Source organism: Pezoporus wallicus, unplaced genomic scaffold (genome assembly GCF_028554395.1).
Source record: "Pezoporus wallicus isolate ANWC-B61680 ecotype Strahan unplaced genomic scaffold, APGP_CSIRO_Pwel_v1 contig_12293, whole genome shotgun sequence".
Taxonomy (NCBI): domain Eukaryota; kingdom Metazoa; phylum Chordata; class Aves; order Psittaciformes; family Psittacidae; genus Pezoporus; species Pezoporus wallicus.
Window position 1 is genome coordinate 115,092 of NW_026635930.1, and position 19,053 is coordinate 134,144.

Genomic DNA, 19,053 nt, shown 5'->3' on the forward strand with positions numbered 1-19,053 from the left:
ACCCAAACCAGTCTGTTTCTATGACCCCTCTTTCTGATCAGTGTGACTGAATAGCAAGGGTTCATCCTTGCACTGCAGTTGCATTTACAAACAAGACATCAACACCCAGGCAGTGTAACTGTTTCACCAGTAGCTTCCATCACAGTTTGAGAACAAACTCTTTTTCCATAGCAAGCAACTTCTGAGGTTATCTGCAGTCAACAAAAGTTACAAATGCATTCTGCTGGCAGAGGTACGGAGGGAGCACCTGTTTTGCCAGAAAATTATGAGCCACCCATTGAAGACAGCTTGTACTTTTACTCCTGGCGGTCCTAAAAAAAGTTTCTTAGTGTACAATAATCTTATGTTGGTACTAAGATAATTTAACCCAGATCATTTACAAATGAATTTACCCAAAGCCTGTTTTACCAGCAACCCAGGTACTTTAACTGGGCAAAGGGGGAATACATGTTCACACAGTTGGTACCCCCTCTTCTGTTCTGCTTGTTAAACCCACAGCACCATCCCCTCCCTCCAGTGCTCCTTAGCAACACAACTTCATACAGAGGGAACAAGTTTGAACTGATCTAGTGTGGACCAAAAAAGAACAGCCTCAGCCTGAACCCTGCCACTCCAGACTCTCCACAGCAGCAAAAGCTTGTCTAAACATGCCACTTCTGTCACAGCATATGCCTAGTTACAGTGGTTTCATCTTGGCAGTGGTCAGGGGAAAATTAAAAGCTCTGGGTTTAATGCAAGATCTTAATCTATCTCTATGAAGATTCAGTTTGGGCACTGCCTTTGAAACACTCTGAAGGGGTTTTGTTGCAAGTTTACCAGATTAAGTGATATCATATAAAAAGACAGACTCAAAATCAAGTGTACATTTCTGGCCTTTATAGGAAAGTACCACAGGATCAGCAACTCTGACGGTCTGGCACCATGACTTTCACCATCCCTTCCATAACAGTCTTTGCACTGTCTTTGACTTTACACGACACCAAAACGTGAGCAATAGAACCCTTCAGGTGTTGCACTTCCGCTGCAGCTACAACCTCCTCACCAAGATGCAAAGGAGCTGGAAATCTGATTGCCTGAGAAAGAAGTATACATCCTTCACCCGGCATTTTAGTACCCAGAACTGCAGAAATAAGTCCATTGATCAAAATTCCATGTACAACAATTCTCCCAAACCTAGATTTCTTTGCAAAATCTTCATTTAAATGCAAGGGATTTGTGTCACCTGTTAAATGAGAAAATGTAGTAACATCATCCTGGGTAAAAGCTTTGGTAAGTTCAGCTCTGTCTCCAACTTTTATGTGTAAACTCTGAAGTACGGGACGTCCAAGCAGTGAGTTGATAAACATGAGCTTTGTCAAGTCTTTCTGTGGGAAACCCCCTCCAAGAATTCCACGCCTGAAGAGTTGCAACATCTCAAGCAGCTTCTGCTTTGTAGGACCAGACCAACAACTTTTTCAGTCCAAGACTAGTTCTCTACTGTTGCCAGCTAACGCAAGAAGAAATGGAGATGTCTAGTTTGGAAGAAAGAAAACAAGCAAGAAACAAACTTAAAGCACTGAAGAAAACAAATCACTCAAAGTTTAAAATACTTAGATTTCCCTTTTATATAAAAGGTTAAAAGCTCAGAGCTATGGCTCAGCAGATTTTGTTAAGCCATGGCTTCAGAGACAAAGAATTCTTGGAAATCACTTCATTAAGCAGCATCCTCTGGAAAAACTAAGCTCTGGAAGTGCATGTTCCACATGCATTTTTAAACAAGGCCAGTTGACAGTGACTATTAAAAAGTGAAGAAATGGGGCAGGGAATATCAAAGATTGGGCCAAGATCAAAATCTTTCCAGAAATTCTTTTCTTGCAGGTGTATTAATGAAATCAGGACTCATCACTGGAATGAAGCCATAAAGTAATGAGACACCCATTATGGTCACAGTTTAGAAGGTTCATGAGAATTGCTCAAGCACAGGCCTACACACCTGCACTGAAACACATTTCAATCCCAAACCAACATGTTTTTTGCATCCAGGGCATCTTTGTATGATGAGGCAGCAAGCATAGCTATGGCTCAGCCACCCAGCCAGGCTTGGAGCAAGAACTGATATTTGCGGGAGACAAGGCCAGGTTGGATAGGGCTTGGAGTAACCTGCTCTAGCAGAAGGTGTCCCTGCCCATGGCAGAGGGCTGGAGCTGGATAAGCTTTAAGGACCCTTCCAACACAGACCAGTCTGTGATTAAATGACATCCAGTCCCCACAGGGCTTTACCTGCAGCACTCGAAAAGCACACCTCCTGTTCTGGTAGAAGCCCAGCAACGTTAGAGCACTCCACAGCTTGACAAGGCCACTCAGAAAACAAAGTATATTAATAAAATTTGGTTTTATCAGTTTTCCTGGGGCACAAACATCTTAAATAAAAAACATGTTACATACAGAGCAACGAAACCTTTAACAGAGTGTAACAGCAGGTGTTTCACCACTCAGTTCCAGCAGGAACAGCATGCCCTGAAAGGGTCATACAGTGACTTCTTGTCCCTGACATAGAGATACTTACTGTAATCTTCTCAAGGTCACTTTACTGCTCCTGTTCTTGTTCTAGCTATGCATTTAAGCTCCTTCTTCCCCTAAATCACCATTTACATACCATAACCATTCTCATCTTTACTATAGTAAGAGATTTAAAGCCACATGTTTCCATGGTGCTTAGTTCCTGTAAGACCATTCTGTTTTAAAGCAAGAGCAATGTACTGATGTATGTAGATGACCAAATCTTGGTGATTTTTTACTTCTTTTCTGCATGCTGTATGCAGACATTTGCAAGTCAGGCTTAATTCTTCACAGACCATTCTTAACTAAAGAGTTTTCCTATGAGAAGTACTTTCATGGCAGTATCTGAAGTGTGAGCACCTTACCTGCTAACAACTCTTAGTATGGCAGACAAAGTTTTTTCCTCATATGTCAAGACATCAACAGGTAAAGCTGCTCCGACCTATGAAAAAAAAGGTTATTAAATATAACCTTAAATACCACCCTATGCTCTTGTAGTGGTGGTTTATAAGTAACTGATTTCACTCCCAGCACACAACGCAGAAGGTGTAGTTACATTCACATCTCACGTGAATGTTTAAGCAAGGACACCACAAGATTTTATGCAGCACCCTTCCCCTCTAAGCTCTTCGCATAAAGCCACTTTTAGTTCCAAATTATAGCTGGAAAACAAAGGATCCAGAGATGAAAGGACTTATTTAAAGTCGCCCAGCAATACGCAGGGCAAGAATAGATCTGCAGACAGCGAAGAAACAATTACTTTCCCACAGCTTTCCTTTCAAAGCCTCACTACAGCAAAAAACATCGATAACGCAAGGTCTAAAGTTCAGATATGCCGGAGTCACTTCACCACAGACCCTAAACCAACGCCTACAGCCCCGGCGGCATCCGCAGCAAGTTACAAGGCGGTCTGGAGGCACGGTAACACGTTACACCAGCGGCAAACCCAGGCCCCTTAGCCCGCCTCCTCAGCCCCTCTCCGCAGCCAGGCGGGCGCCCTCGGGCGGCAGAAGCCCGGCGCCCCGCTCGGTCCGGGCTCACCTCCCCGTGCAGCTCCCTCAGCGCCAACACCACCAGCTGCTTGAACTGCGCCACGTTCGGCCGGGCCCCGCCGTCCGGCAGCTCCCTGGGACAGCAGAGCAGCACAAAGGGGCGAGATGAGGGGGGGTATGGGTCGGGGGATCCCCCCGGACCGGAGGGGTGTCACTCACAGCCGCACTCGCAGATAGTGGTGCTCCCCCGCACTCCGCAGCACCCTCCGCTCAAAGGTGGCGGCTGCGGCCGCGGACTCCGATAGCGCCATCCCGCCCCGCCCCTCCCGGTCCCGCCCAAGCCAATGGCGGCGCGTCCGCCTCACCGAACCTTGTACGGCGGCCCCGAGAGGTCAGCCCTCGCGTTGCCATAGGGACCGGGCGGTGGTCCGCGGCCCATCTCCGGGACGCAGCGGCGACTGATGGGGAAAGGCTTAGCCGAGAGCGCCGGATTGAAAGCACCGAGCCTCCCTGCGGAGGAAGCGGCCGGTTCGCGGCTGTACCGGAGAGGAGAACGGCTGCTGGATGCTGCCCCGGTGGGCACGGGGACGCAACAGGGAAGGGCCCAGGCAAGGCCCGTGTGTGTGGCCAACCCGACCTCGGCCTCTCAGATGGAGGCAGTCAACAAGCCACCTCTGAGGCTGAAATGACTCTCTGGGAAGGTGTGGGAACAGATGGTATTTCCGAGTGCAACAGGGTGGCTTTTAGCTGCAGAAAGGCAAATACTGGACACTCCACGGTAAACGCGCTGTCGGAGAGGGGCTCGCAGAGATGCTCCATCAATCACTTCTCTTTAAACAACTCCTGTTGGTCCTGCTGCAGTTCCGGGGAGTGTTGTCTGGCAGAGTAACAGGTCACAAACACTGAGGGCACTGGGGTTTCTTAGCCTCTAGGCTGCAGTACACACAACTGAAACAGATTTGAAATGTGCATAGAAGTAGCTTGGCAGCATCTTTGCACCTCACTGGTCAACACCACCTAGTTGAGATAAAATAACACAACTCCAGCACCTTGTCACTGATCTGGATTGGTGAAATACATCCTTTGGGGAGAAATGGCAGGAAGAAGCATCTTTGCCACAATGATGAAACATCATCCTCAGGGTAAGAACGTCACAAAACCTTATTTCTTGTACAAAAATGTTGATCCAGGAATGAATATTGACCCCAGCAGGGTAACAGCAGCAGTCTAACACCCCTCTGACGTGACTAATACCATTTACCTTTGCCATCAAGCTGCTCAGAACTTCAGAGTTCAAGACATTTTCTCTGTTTGGATTTGGGGCTTTCTCTGTTTGGATCTGGGGTTTTGTCTCTGCCCCCCAGGCCTTCCCGGTCCCAGGACACCTACCTTCATGTCATACTGTAAAGGGGACATCTCCCTCTACTACAGGCACTACCTGTTTTCATCTTCCTACTGCTGATGTGGCACAAAGCCTGGAGACTGTATTTGTGCCAGCTAAAGCCCTCAGTGACTTTAAGGAGGTATTAAGAAAATCAGCAACAGATCTCAGCAAAGCCACCCCAAGAGGTTCTCTGATTTACCCCTGCCCCAGACAGATACTGAGAGCATTCAGCAGAGCTCATTTACAACTTAGAAATAAATAAAATGAAAAATAATAGTAGCGGTGGAAGATTTCACCCCCCCCTCCCCCCCGTCTATTCTAGCTCTCTTCCACACAGCTCTTTTTAATGCTTAATGGCTTCCCTGCTGTTGCTCATTGCTGTATTAACACACCTGTCCTAATCAATATAGGATCATTCCTCCTCCTGGATTGTTTTAATATTCCCTGCCCCTCTCCCACTCCCCCATCCCCCACCGTTGTCCTTTACATAGAAAAAAAAAAAAAAAATCCCAGTTTTAACTTATCCCTCTGCAAAATGAAGTATTTTCTGCTGCCGTCTGCCCCCTTCAGGCGTCATCTTCCTTGAGCTGGAGTGCTCAAAGCTGAAGCACCATATCCCAGTAGCGGCCTTGGAATCACAACCCATCCCAGGCTAATTTACAAACCATACAGAAAATACTCCAAGCTTAGAAATAAAGCTTCAGCAGAAGCAAATATTGAGCATTTGAACAGGCAATTTCACATATACCAAAGTAATTTTCCTTTCAAATAGTTAGTTCAGTTAAAAAAAAAGGCAGCTTGGCATGTAAAATTCAGTAGCCCTTGGTGCAGGCCAGCAAGAGACCTTCTGGATATTGCTTCTCCTGGGAGCAGAGAACCAGTTAGCAAAGTGCTCAAACAACAAATGAGTTCTACGATAATTTGGCAGACATATCAGAGCAGCCAGTTTTATTGGGAGCAATAATAGCTACAGAAACTGGGATTATTTTTAAGGTATTAGTAAAACTGTATCACAAAACAGCACAAGTTGGTGGTCGGGTCATGGATAAATCTCTTGGTTACTGCAACAGGGCAAGTGCTGTTCTCTGTAAGGCTCTGATAACACAAGCAACTCAGGCACCCCAAGTAAATCCAGTTAGCTGCTGGGAAGTCCGCTCTGGATGTAAGCACTGAGGGTTGTGTCAATAAGGAGCACACACAGGGTTGTACAGGAAGGCTGGACACAACATGTCAGGTTTTTATTAACTAAAAGTGAAGCTGAAACCCAGAGCGGTTTGTTAAAACCATATGTTTATATGGCAGATGTATTTCTTTCAATAGTGCAAGAACCATCCTTTGAGAATCAAGTACAAAATGTAAAATGAATTAAAATGAGGGTCCCTCGATAAATCAATTTAAAAAACCCACTTAACTCTACAGAACAGACCAACTTTAAGAACTGTCATATTAAATTCTCCCAAGTGAAAGACCTTTAAAAGCACTTGGAGCCTTGAGGTAGCAATTTTTTGCAGAATGTAATTCCCCTCCTGCCTCAGAGCAGAGGAAAATTAGTAGCGCGTTATTAGCTCCAGCCAGCTAAGCTGAGTGTTCTCCTATGAGGTTACCGACTCCCTCTTGCATCTTGAAAGGGAAGTGTAGTGCTGTAGGCCGTCAGCAGGAAATCCACAAGGAAGGCCTCTTAAAATAAAATATATGGTTTGAAAGACGTGGAAATAACCAGCAATAACTGTAACAACAGAAATTACCTGTAGTGAAAAAAAAAAACAACCCAAAGTGTTTGTATTTTGGCAAGACGAGGTTACAAACACATCAAGAACGAGAGTCTGCTTTCAGCAACAGAAAAGAAAGCACACAAGTGACATTCAAAGGGGTTTCAGGTTTTGCCCTCTGTGCAAATTGCACTTTGTTTTGAAAGTTTTGTCTGAAAGTTTCAAGGTTTGCACTTTTGCCCTTTTTTGTTCATTTACAGTGTGAAACCTGTGCTGGGACACAGAAATACTACGTCAGGGGGTCTGACCACTGAAAGCTCCTCTCACTGACTTCACAACAATCACAAGCAGGGAATCACAAACAAGAGACTCTTTCTCCTGCAAGTCTCAAAGATACTTTCCTCTTTTCCCACTTTGCGGCTGAGTTATTTTATTCAAAACAAGATTTCTCTCTCTGCCAATTTCAGAGCCTCCACAGCAGATTTACACTGAGTGGTAACACCACCACACTTGAGCTCTTTCTCCGTGACAACTCGGATGAACAGTGAAAAGGAGTGAGCTGAGGTGCAGCAGTGTGGAAAAATCCTCACACTCAGGCACCTCGCTTCACTCCCTGGTCGTGGTATCACCACTCACACGCTTTCCAACTTTGCTCATTGCTGATTCTCTAACCCAATACTTGGCAAAGTTGAGTATCTTACTACAAGCTTCTCTCGCTATCTTCATGCTCCAAAATTGTATGAAGAGTCTAGTTAAACCAGACCAAACTCAATGGGCGCATTGCAAATTAACAGCTTTTAAGGAACCTCCTTACAGGCTTGTTCTCTTTCAGCTCAAGGTAAGGCTGCCTCTCTACATCTCACAATGATGTCACACAGATCCTGGATGTGGGATGGCATTGCTCAGGATGCCTCTACTTCGAGGAGTTGAGGGAAAGGTAAAGCTTCAAAAAGCTTGCTCTCACTTACATGCAATCCCAATCTTTGATTTGACATTCTCATCCTTTCCTCTGACTTCTAGAAGCCCCCAGATCAAAGTAGTTGGCAATGCTCCATCCATGGCAGTGTTCAACGCCAGTTTGGACAGTCTTGGCGACATGGTCTACTGTGAGCCATTCCTGCCCATGACAGGGAGGTTGGAACTGGATGATCTTAAGGTCCTTTCCAACCCTAACTATTCTATGAAATCCTCCCTGCCAGGCCGAATTACCTTAAGAATCTAACATCAGCCTTGCCTGGATTTTTGGTTAAGCTTCAGAACGATTGCCACCATTTGCATCTGCTAAGGTTTACAATCTTGTCCTGTAGAGAACCAAAGGCTGGAAGAAGCAGAATCCATCCACAAGTCAGCCCAACCCACCAGGCTCCTCTGGGCAAAGGAGAGGATGTTCTGCGTGGGAGCAACAAGGTTGGCTGTGATCAGTCACAGCAAGCTCTCTTTAGTTCAAATGACAGCAGAGGGAGCACAGACACTGGTCTGAAGACCAGCTTGTGTCTGGTTCACTGGACAGTCACAAGCCAGCCTCAGACTCTTGTCTTGGAGCCCAAAGTATCCTAAAGTTTTATCTGTTCTTAATGCAAGGACCTGATGAGTGGGGGCTTTTATCATTTCTGGTTGGGCTTGTTGGTTTGTTTTGGAGGGGGCTGATTCATTTTGGTTTGTTTTATTCTTTAATTCTGTAATCAAAAGAATGATTCTGTCTTTGGTGCTAAACCTTCGAAGCATGAATGAGAAGTACCTGCTGCTTCTTTGGCTGTCATTTGCAACAAAAACACAGCCCAGCAAAGCAAGGGAAATTCACTGTTCTAAAACACATGCAGTTAGAACAGCCACTAGACATCACAACCAGGACTTTAATAACATGGAAACACCTAGTTCAGTGGTGTCCACTACAAATCATTTGCATTATATAAAAATATGACTCCAATTACAGTAACTGGACAACAGCCATTCAAACTTATCAAGTTTCCATCTTACTCATATTGCAGGAACTGGGAGGAGCTCATCCATTTAGGAAAAGAAACTGTCCAGAAATCAACTTAAGAGTTGCAGCTAAGCATCTCGTGCCTTAGAGAAATGTCCACTGTGGTAACTAGAAGCAGGAATTCAATATTAGCATTGTTCTGTTCTTGCTGACATGGCCATGAAAAAAGAGAATAGATTCTGTTATACTAGCATCCACAATTAAAAGTTTATAACCCCATAAAACACCAGGAAGTTTTGCATGAGCTGCAGAAGAATGCAAATTCAAAGGGTCACTAAATTTATTACCTACAAATTCAATGTCTTAATATAAATATTCTGTTTATACACCATAAAAACATCCTTCTTATGGTCTGATCCTTATTTAGATAATACTCTCGTAAAATCTCAGCAGGATGCCAATTTAAGGTCATTAAAGCTATAGAAATAGAATCTACCTAATAAATTCTGCAAATTTAACAGGTCAACATTAGATCAACAGATCAACATTAGCTTAGTTATCACCTAAACCAAAAAGACTCCTCAAACACACCAACTGTGGGGTTAGCAAAGACATTGGCTTTACAAAGTCAAAGGTTGCCAACCATTTAGCAAATCAACATGGTATTTGGAAGCATCGAAGTGTCTAATGAGTCAGAATACTGTGAAATGTTGGGGGGGGGGGGGGGGGGGGGGGGGGGGGGGGGGGGGGGGGGGGGGGGGGGGGGGGGGGGGGGGGGGGGGGGGGGGGGGGGGGAGCTCCTGTAAACAAGTACAGAAGTTGTCTTCATTTAAATTACAAAACATTCACCTCCTTAAAAAGCTTTAAAACTGACCCAGTCAACAACAGTGCCCTGGGAAATCTAGCAGTATAAAGGATCTCTGTAAGCAACAGAAGGTAATGTATTGTGATCTCACCACAATAAAATGTTCTCAGTATCAGGAACAAGGAGCAAACTGGGGGAGATGACAATTATGACACCTTCAGGCCATTTGATCTGAACCACTGCACTTTTTTGGGCAGCACAGAGTAAACATTTTTCTTTGCTGCTCAGAGAACACTTCAAATCTAGTAATGCTTCATCTTCTGCATTTTGTTGCTAAGCAGACTCTCTCATGTTCCCAGCTTGGTTTACTTGGTTTAAAGAGCTCTAGCACCTGCTGCTTTCATTTCAGCAGGTGGAGGAAAACTTCAGTGCCACCTTATTAATTGGCTCCCTTGATATTTTAACTTCAAACCCAGATGCTACAATTAAAAGCAAATTTGACATTGTGTAAGGAAAGCATCAGAAGAAGGTATTAAGCCCATAAAAGGCTTGTATTCCACTGGTTGCCTCTGCAGAACAGGCAACCTCCCACTACAGAATCTGATCTGAAAATTTATCCCAACAGTAACACCAGAAGGAAGGAGGCTTCTTTATCTTGCACACTTAGGGTTTCATATCAGGCACTTGAACTGCTGGACAGATGCCATTCTGAACCAAGTAAGTGAACACAGGGTTACAATGATCTTTAATCTAGGTCTAATGATGAAGTATCAGCAGCAAGGTGGAGGCAGGGAGTGAGCAATCCATCTGTGCTGAGACTTGTTGATGGTTTCTAAAATGCCCAAGAAGACAGCAGCAGTAACTGTTCCATAGTGTCCGTTTTTCTTGCGAGTTGTGTTGCTGATAGGAGGCTTTTCTGTGTCTTGAACTAAGAAGGCATTGAGGTACCCTGTGCCTAAATCCCTGGATCCCTCAGGTCCATACTAGAGCCAAACATTGCCACCAGTTGCTCCTCATAATGTGTTATATTCCTCTTCATAATGTCCATGCAGGGTCCAAGCAACCTCTCAAATGCTTGCACATCCATGACTGCAAAGGAACAGAGGTGAAAACAAGATCATTTGCCAAAACTCAGAACACAAACCTCCAGTACAACCCATCTGGGTTTGAGGCTTCAGTAGAAGCCACAGAAACAGAAATCATTATTTTTGATTTCCCTCCATACTGTTATTTGGAGAACCAAGATTCATGAAGATTCATCCTGATGTCAAGGATAAATACAGGAGGCAAATACACACACTGGCATTAAAAGATCACCTGAAAGCTGTGCGTGACAAACAAGCTGTAGATAAGAACCTGAGCACAGCCCACACCAGCAGAAAAAATAGAATGCGCTGGAAGGAAGCAGCAGTGCTGCTCAGCCTTGCTCTTAGCTGCTCATGTCTGACCACCAGCTACCAAGAGGCTGCTAAGTTTTAGAACAGCTGCTCACTCGGGCATGATCCATAAAACAAGCAAATACCAGAAAAGGATAACTAGAAACACACAACATCTGCTTACCTAAACATTTGACCTCCCCAACAGCATAGGCAGAGGCTGCTCTGGGTTTGTTGGTAACAAGTGCAAGCTCTCCAAAATACTGCCCTCTCTGACACCGGGCAATCTCCACTTCTTGGTTCACTTCTGTACTTGTCACAGTCTGTCAAACAGTACATTTGGGTTATTTGCACACAGTTGTGTCTTTGAACAAGGCTGCAGTTAATTCCAGATATCTGACAGATGTGCAACAGCTCACTGGCTTAGGGCTTTTAAACTAGCAATTCCCAAGTCACACTCTACTGGTACCACCTTAACAGCACATTCAGTTAGAAGTTTGACGAGAGAAGTGTATGCCCACCCACAAGTGTTAAGACTGGCAGATATTTACTGTTAGAGCTTTGGGAACTGCTGTTACTTTGACCTAACATAGGTTTTATCATGCACAACATGTTGTTCCCTAAGGCTGCTTCAGACTGTAGAGAGCTCCTTTCAAATGCCAACATTTAGTATGTCACTAGAGATTAACAGTCCCCAGACTTTGTAAGTTGCAGTTTTCTGCTGTCCTAGAAGAAGTTTCAAATCCACCTCTAAGGCCAAGGAGAGCGTATCAGGTTAGTTTGTAGAGAAGCAGATACAAGCAGAAGACTTTCAAACTTCAGTAAAGGGACTTGTGGCCTCTTCAAAACAGGTATGGGGACTTACATACAGCCTACATCACATGGGTGATGATGAGAAATAAAATCTTATAATAAGTCAGGGTAGGCTTTTTCATACCACTTGTATTAATCAAATCAGGGACTGACCTAAAGCCAAATCACCCAATTTGAACTCACCTTGCTTTTAATCAAGATTTTTACTTCACCAGTTTCTACAATGTAAAAACAATCTGCTTTATCACCCTGAAAGATGAAAAGGTACAACAAATTACTTTTTCGTTTACTTTAAAAGTATGTACAGATGGTATTAAAGCATTCACTCTGAACTAGGCCTTGTGCGGAAATCTTCCAGAATTGACAAACACTCTAATTCTTAACATTAAAAGGTGCCCAGTTAGGTAATATACCAGAGGAAACCACAGGGGAAGGAGCTGTTAGTGCATATCATTCAGTGAGAGGGGAGGCTTCAGAGAGACACAGGCTAGATAAGGAACTGATACAGGAATGGGAGCAGCTCAGCAAAACAACTGTGAAACAATGTGAGGAAAGATAAATGTGACATTAAGTCAAGCAGGCAAGGAGACTATGAATGTGATGGGAAGGATGGAAAGAGATGATTACAAGAGTATGAAACATGGGCTGGGAGAAGGTGATGCAAGATTTAAACATTACAGAAGAAATTAAGCCTTTAGCTAGGCTTCCTGGGGATATTGTGAACCATCCAGTGCAAAGCTTTTCCTTCACTGTTGCCATCTATCAGAACATGAACTAATACACTCAGCACCCTTCTGAGAGAGTACTAAAAGAGTACTTTAAAAGAGTGAAAAATCAACTGAGTGGGAGATCTCCTTCTAATACCAGCAGGCACTAACAATTTAAGTGCTTCCAAGCATACCGCACTGAACTAAAGAGTCGAATTCCAGAAAGGTAACTCAAATGTAAAATTAGTCATGAGAAAAAAGAGGTTCCTGGTATGGATGAACTACTGTAATGGAAGGTCTACCACATCTTTTCCAAGCATGAAATTTCATCATCTTCAGCAGTGTACTACCATCACCCAGACCTATTAATCTTTAAATGAAGACCTATTAATCTTCCTTTTAAAGGGTAAAGACATCCTAGCCCTTAATTCAGTTATTACAATAGATTAAAACCAACTGTGTAATTGGATCACTGATTGTATTGGCTCCCAGTTCTGAGACCGATTTATAAGCTTTGATTTTGCTGAGAGTTCATTTTTCTCAGGGTCTTACGCAATGAGATTTTCAACTTCCTAAATTGAGGGTATTTTTGGACATAATAAAACTAAGGTTTCCTACATTCAGTTATCTGACATTCAAGGTAATTAAGATTAATCATTCAAGGAGTCATATTTTGTTTATAAAACAAGATGACAGTTGTGATCACAAACCTGCAGTAACAGGTGAGCCAAGGACTTTCTTGCCTTAACTTCCACTTGAACTAGAGCACTTCTGCAACAAAGCATCCCTGAGCTAAACTTTATGCAAATTTACGGTGTTTCCTCAGTAACAGTGCTCCAAAATGTTGTGTCACAGCCAAAAAAACTCCCCCATCTTTAGCTTGAGTTGGTCCAGCTTCATGTTCTAACACTCTGATCTATTACAGCAGACACTAGCAACCAAAGGCTGTTAACTGAAGCTCGACTCACCACTGAAATACTCTTTTTAAGGGCATCAGGAAAAACAGTGGGTTTAGTTAACCCTGATAGTTACTTGGTTAACTGAGTTGGGTCCAACTACTGAAACATTGCCAGTGACTTCATTTATTTTCATCTAAATCACACTCCTGTTGAATTCTTTGGTTTTGTTGTTTAGTCAGACCTAGGAATTAGAGATGCCTTTACCACCTGCTTGTGACTCCTTGTTAAATCTGGACATAGGTGCTGTGAAAAGTCTAGCTGGGTCCTTTCATGGAAATTGCAGAGAGACATTTAATGTCAGCTTCTTATAGCACACTCCCCTGGAAATCTGGCAAAGACCATTTATAAAACCCAAACAGATGAGAGAAGAAAAACACAGGAGCTAAAGTACTGCAATAAATTCATAGCAAAATACATACTGACCATTTCCCAGACATTCAAAAAGTGGTTAAATAAACTGGAAGTATTAAAAGAGTAAGTGCCAAGTTGGTCTAAGTAATAGCATTCTGTAAGTCAATTCCAAACAGGAGAAAAAACAGCAGAGAAAGGAGAATGGTAAAGAAAAATTTAGACTGCAAGTACCTGAGAAATGATACGTTCTCCATCTTGGTACACTTTCTCTCCTATAACATCCACTATCTTCATTCGCTCTGATGCCTGGAACAAAGAGGAACATTAAACAATCATCTCTTGTAGTACATCTCTGGTAAACCCTGTAGCCCTGAAATGATGAGGCATTCACTAGACACAAACAGTATCCGGGTACTGAAAAATACAGCCCCTTCAACGATGCTATCTTGAAAGCACCACAGCTTTCAAGACTACTATGATTGAGAGGGAAGAAAATTGCCTAGTGGCCCCATCTGTGTGCTTTTCTTGCTCCCAAAGTTAACAAATAACTGACTTGGCTGGTTTAAAGCAAACGGAGAGGGAAAAATAATTTCCTATGAGGTTAAGTTGAAATTTGAAGAAAACACTCAGAAAAGTGTCATAACCTCTCTAAGAACAAACTTCAATGAGAAACACCAGCAACACATTTTCTAAATATTTTAATCACCATACACTGGAATACATAGGGGGAAATTGTGTCCCACAACTCAATCCTAGAAAGGAGAGAGGAAGGGGATATGAAAAGAATGCCGGCTCTAAATTGTAAGCAGATGCTGAACAGGATTCCCAGCAGCAAGGGCAATCTGACGTGCAATGAAATACACCTGAGACATTAAAAGCAGGAAGGGAGAAAGAACAGTAAAATTTATCTCCAGTGTTTCCCACTGTCCATCTTGAACAGCACAAAACAATTGTGTTGCTCCAGAGCAGTGTAAAAAACATATTAGGAAAGGAGGAAAATCCTACAGTTAGAATTAATATCTTGACAGATGATTCAATTGTAATCCATCCATTTAACAAATGCACCTTCAGCTAGCCCAAATTGGAAAAACTTAATTTTGATCCATGTATGATTCAAGTGCAGTGTGTCATGCAAAAAGCCATCCAGTGCTAATGAGTTATTTTTTTTATATCTTTAAGTATTTATGAGTCATTTTTGTGCTCAGTCACATTGACAGAACTAGTTTAAGCCAGCCACAGAAGGAGGAGATGTTGTGCAACCTACCCCTTCCACAGCTACTAACATACATCCAATATGTATTAGGGGTTGCTATTCCCACCTAATGATACTTTGAGATTTTGTAATCTTCCCTCAAAGAGATCAAAAGCTCTACTCAAATAATGCTGAAAAATATTCTTGTGATGAGAAAACAAAGAAAAGCTAAGTTATAGTGTAGGACAGAAATAGACTAATTTCAGAGCAGTATGGTACGGCTCCGAAAGCCCTCTGAAGATACAGGGTGACTCAATAGCTTAGAAGGGACAATTTACACATTGCTCCTAAAGTCATGCACCACTCACATGAACATGGCATCTGTCACTTTGTTCCCAGGTAGCACTGCTTCCCTTTAGCCTATTCTTAGTTTACCTCCTGAATACTGGTTAAGGTTAAAGACAGACCTACCATGGGCCACATCTTTTGTCTCAAATGTGAAATCATTCATGACTGGTAAAGGGCAAATATCCCTTCGATTTTTTCACTACTTCAATATCACACCCTCAAAGGAAACCACAGCCTGGAGTTCTGATTTTCACTTTAATACCTGCTCTCTGATATATTTATAGATTGTTTTCCGTTGTGATTTTTTTACATCTTTATACAGAGATAAAAATCAGCAAATTGCTTACTATGAATAAAGGATATGAAATCAAAGCGTACAACTTCCATAATGCAAATTAAGTTGTACAGCAAACATGATACCAAAGCTGCTCTTAAAATATTCTTCTAAGCAAAAGTAACAGAGATTTCTGACAGAGCAGAACCACAGACTCTAGAGTTAATGGTAATGCAAGAATTTGATGCAGAGGCTTTACCTCCAAGGACTTAAGAAGGGGCACAGACTCAATAAATAATTCATAGGTCTTCCTCTTCTTTGCATTGTTTTTCAATATAATTCTTCTGAATGTCACTCGATCCTGCAAGAAACAGCAGAGAAATACATTATTCCTCTCACTGAAATGCTCCCTGTTTAAAGAACTGACAAATATAAACAAGGATTTGCAACAAACACTGGGACTGAGAAGCCAGCTGTTAAAACACTACTATATCCATCATAGTGGTGATCGTAACAGCTCTTGTGAGAGCACTTGTTGCAGTAATAAACTGAAAACCAGGGAACTGTAAGACCTGGCCCTTCTAACATATGCATTTAAGAATTCTATTTTTAGTCTATTTTGTACTGTTTTTCAGAGCTGAGTTTTGGGGTTTTATTTGGCTGTTTTGTTAATACATTCCATGCTTCCACATACAGTGAAAAAGCTGCTCTCTTCTTGCTGAAGCCATTGGAAATTGGCATTTCCAACACTTAAAGCAACTGCAGGACTCAGACTGGATTGGTTTCTTCTCCACTTGAATCACAGATTTTAAAGGTAAATTGGAGACTTATTCTGGTCTCAAATAGATCAGGAACAGAATATCAAACAGCAACAGGCTTGATTCATTCTTGCGCTTTCCTTCCCTTCTAGGATCCAAGAGGCAGCTTTCTGCTTCCTAATTGCCAGCCTACGTGCTGGGCTCATCCCCAGAGCATGAGCAGCAGGTCAAGGGAGGGGATTCTCCCCCTCTGCTGCGCTCTGGGGAGACACCCCCCCCCCCCCCCCGCACTTCTGATCCAGCTCTGGGGCAACAGCACAAGAGGGATGTGGAGCAAGTCCAGAAGAGGCCACGGAGATGCTGCGAGGGCTGGAGCAGCTCTGCTCTGGAGCCAGGCTGAGAGAGCTGGGCTGGTTCAGCCTGGAGAAGAGAAGGCTCCTGAAGGGGAGACCTGAGAGCAGCTCCAGTGCCTAAAGGGGCTGCAGGAAACCTGGAGAGGGGCTTTGGACAAGAACAGGTAGGGACAGGACAAGAGGGAATGGCTTTAACCTGCCAGAGGGGAGACTGAGATGAGCTCTTAGTCAGAAGCTCTTCCCTGTGAGGGTGTTGAGGTGCTGCACAGGGTGCCCAGAGAAGCTGTGGCTGCCCCATCCCTGGCAGTGTTCAAGGCCAGGTTGGACATAGGGGCTTGGAGCAACCTGCTCTAGTGGAGGGGGTCCCTGCCTGTGGCAGGGGTTGGAAGTGGAAGAGCTTTAAGGTCCCTTCCAACACAACCCATTCTATGATGCGATCCTATGATCTCTTCCCCAGGTAGAAGCTAGTGCTGTGCTGGCTCCGTGGCCACTGGGCGGCACTGCGAGCCCGTAACCATCGCTCCTGCCTCTTCCGGCAGCGGCGGACATGTTCGAGGCGTTATTGTCAAGAGAGCTTAACAAAACGCTCTCCATTTCCACACAGATAGGGCAGCGCTCAACTCCTGTCTAACACGGACAAGAAAAGTCATAATAGAGCTGAACTAAACAGCACGCCCAGGCTGCGGGGAAAGTATTGCCCACCAGATATGTTTGTCAGTGTTTGCATTACAATAGTGCCCATGGTCCCCGATAGGATCAGCACTGGATTATGAACAGAGGAGAGTTCACCTTGCACAGGGTGACATAAAAGTGTAAAAATCAAAAAGTCAGGAGAAAGGAGGAGAGATTTGCTTAGGAAAATGGTACAAAAAACCCTAAATCTTTTTAAGTTTCCATATACCACAATTAGCAGAAACACCCGAAATTCTGAGAGCCATTACAGCCATAGAACAGTGAAGGCTGGAAAGGACTTTAAGATCATGTAGCTCCAGTTCCCTTGGATCTCATTTTCTGAAAATATCAGTTGATACCTCAGCAGTGACACTTTGAAGTGAAGGGGTATTTTCAAGTAAAGGCACAGGTTTACGGGATGCAGGCTGCAAATACTCGTCACTGATACGGGCAACACTAGTGGAATATAAAAGTTGAAGGAGGGGAAAGATAAGAAGAACAAGAGACAATAAAGCATAAGGGATTGCTTTATTTTATTATTTTAATAAGCTCTTCAGTGGTTGAAGTCTCTTCAAATGTATGTGTTTGGAGAAGCAAAAAGGTGCAGAAATGGTCAAGGACATTGCAAAAGCATAAGAATTACAGAATGCATTTGCTTGAGAGTATCAGTGAGGGAAAAGCAGCAGTATTTGAATAAGAAGGGCAGAGCAGTGAAGGAAGTGTGTGTGATCATGAAGTTCTCCCCAGACATGTTCAGTAGAAACAACTGAGGACATTTCTTTGTCCAGAAGAGACACACATTTGATAACTGCTTTGTTGCCTGAGCCTTCCACCAGGCTTTTGTTGGCCTAAGTCTGAAGTACAGCAGGAGTAATTCACATTTCCTCAATGGCAGATAACCCATGAGCTTTAGCAATGGCTTCTGCAGACTAATGCAAATATGTTTAAATTACATCAGGCACAAAATGGTACAGCAAAACATGGCAATTACAGAGTAACTGGAAGAAATAACTGATGTTTTAGGGCAGGAAAATACAGCTTTAGTTAATAATATATCCACAGGACAGATGACCAGCAAGAGATCCCTCTTCACTACACCCTGGAATTAAGTGAATATAATCACAGAAAAAACAAACCCCAAATTAACTCAATTTGCGCAGTTCTTTTCAAAGGCAAAGGAACAAAGAATCATCATCTCATTTTCCTCCTTTTATGAATGAGCTCAGTTTTCAGGTAGCTGCTTTGTTCCATCTTGTTCAAGAAATCAGATGCTGACATTACTCCCTGGTTGATTTACCAAAAATTTTTCATTTTGGCTCAAAAAGAAAAGGGAAGGGAGGCGGATCGCTCAGCAAGAGCTGAGACTGCATAAGCACGCCATGTGTAGCAGCTTATCGGTCCCATAATGAAGGTCACAACACATGGGCAACCCACAGCGATAGTTGCCAAGGAGCCCAGCGCACACAGAGCATACAACACTTCTGGCTTCAAAGGTTTTGCTGATTGTACAATCCGCTTATTATATGAGCCCTCGAGGATGAGTAAGAGAGCACTGTGAAAATAACCCTACCAAACAGTACAGAGAAAAGGACTAAAAAAGGAAACTCATGTCTACAGCTTCACATTCAACACTGCAGGGCTAGAGACAAAGCAACACCATCAATTTAGCTTGGTATCTCATAGGTCATGCTGACCTGAGAAACTCTTCGAGTGAAACACAAAGGGAGCAGAAACATCATGACAGTTTATTTTGAAGGAAAACAAAGCTCTGGGCAGTTTTCCTAGCTCTTCAAATTACCGGTATCCTCAAGAAGGTATTTAACACTTTCCCATTCCCCTTAAAATGGTAGGAAGGTGAGCTGAGAATAAAGAATGTCCTTTAGATATTTTTTCTCCCT

General features: G+C 43.3%; 3 protein-coding genes across 4 annotated transcripts in view; all 3 read right to left on the reverse strand.

The window, feature by feature from the left end:
* Positions 1-854: 854 nt before the first annotated feature.
* HTD2 (hydroxyacyl-thioester dehydratase type 2) lies at positions 855-1,412 on the reverse strand. The gene has a single exon (XM_057398681.1). The coding sequence runs from the start codon at positions 1,410-1,412 to the stop codon at positions 897-899; it is 516 nt and encodes a 171-aa protein (XP_057254664.1). The 3' UTR covers positions 855-896.
* On the reverse strand, positions 1,376-3,847 carry RPP14 (ribonuclease P/MRP subunit p14). Of its 2 annotated transcripts, none has more exons than XM_057398682.1 (5): positions 3,750-3,847; positions 3,580-3,664; positions 2,904-2,980; positions 2,260-2,338; positions 1,376-1,511 (listed from the first exon to the last, which is right to left on the reverse strand). In XM_057398682.1, exons 1-5 carry the CDS (start codon positions 3,839-3,841, stop codon positions 1,455-1,457), a joined length of 390 nt encoding a protein of 129 aa, XP_057254665.1. In that variant the 5' UTR covers positions 3,842-3,847; the 3' UTR covers positions 1,376-1,454. The 2 variants fall into 2 exon arrangements, with proteins under 2 accessions (XP_057254665.1, XP_057254666.1); XM_057398683.1 differs by having other exon boundaries at positions 1,378-1,515.
* Positions 3,848-10,081: 6,234 nt separating this feature from the next.
* LOC130593482 (cAMP-dependent protein kinase type II-alpha regulatory subunit-like) overlaps positions 10,082-19,053 on the reverse strand; it is a 56,925-nt gene continuing 47,953 nt past the window's right edge. Inside the window, exons 7-11 of the mRNA XM_057398684.1 lie at positions 15,632-15,733; positions 13,790-13,864; positions 11,725-11,790; positions 10,913-11,051; positions 10,082-10,441 (exon numbers count right to left, since the gene is read on the reverse strand). Of these exons, the coding sequence (XP_057254667.1) occupies positions 10,308-10,441; positions 10,913-11,051; positions 11,725-11,790; positions 13,790-13,864; positions 15,632-15,733 (516 nt within the window). The 3' untranslated portion in view covers positions 10,082-10,307. The remainder of the gene's footprint in view (positions 10,442-10,912; positions 11,052-11,724; positions 11,791-13,789; positions 13,865-15,631; positions 15,734-19,053) is intronic.

Bases quoted from the DNA above. Each gene is read 5' to 3' on its own strand.
- HTD2 (XM_057398681.1), bottom strand. From the start codon at position 1,412: ATGTTGCAACTCTTCAGGCGTGGAATTCTTGGAGGGGGTTTCCCACAG.
- RPP14 (XM_057398682.1), bottom strand. From the start codon at position 3,841: ATGGCGCTATCGGAGTCCGCGGCCGCAGCCGCCACCTTTGAGCGGAGG. The intron at 3,665-3,749 runs GTGAGTGACACC...CTGCTGTCCCAG, and splicing joins CACTATCTGCGAGTGCGGCT to GGAGCTGCCGGACGGCGGGG. The intron at 1,512-2,259 runs GTAAAGCCCTGT...CTTCCAAACTAG, and splicing joins GTGCTTTTCGAGTGCTGCAG to ACATCTCCATTTCTTCTTGC.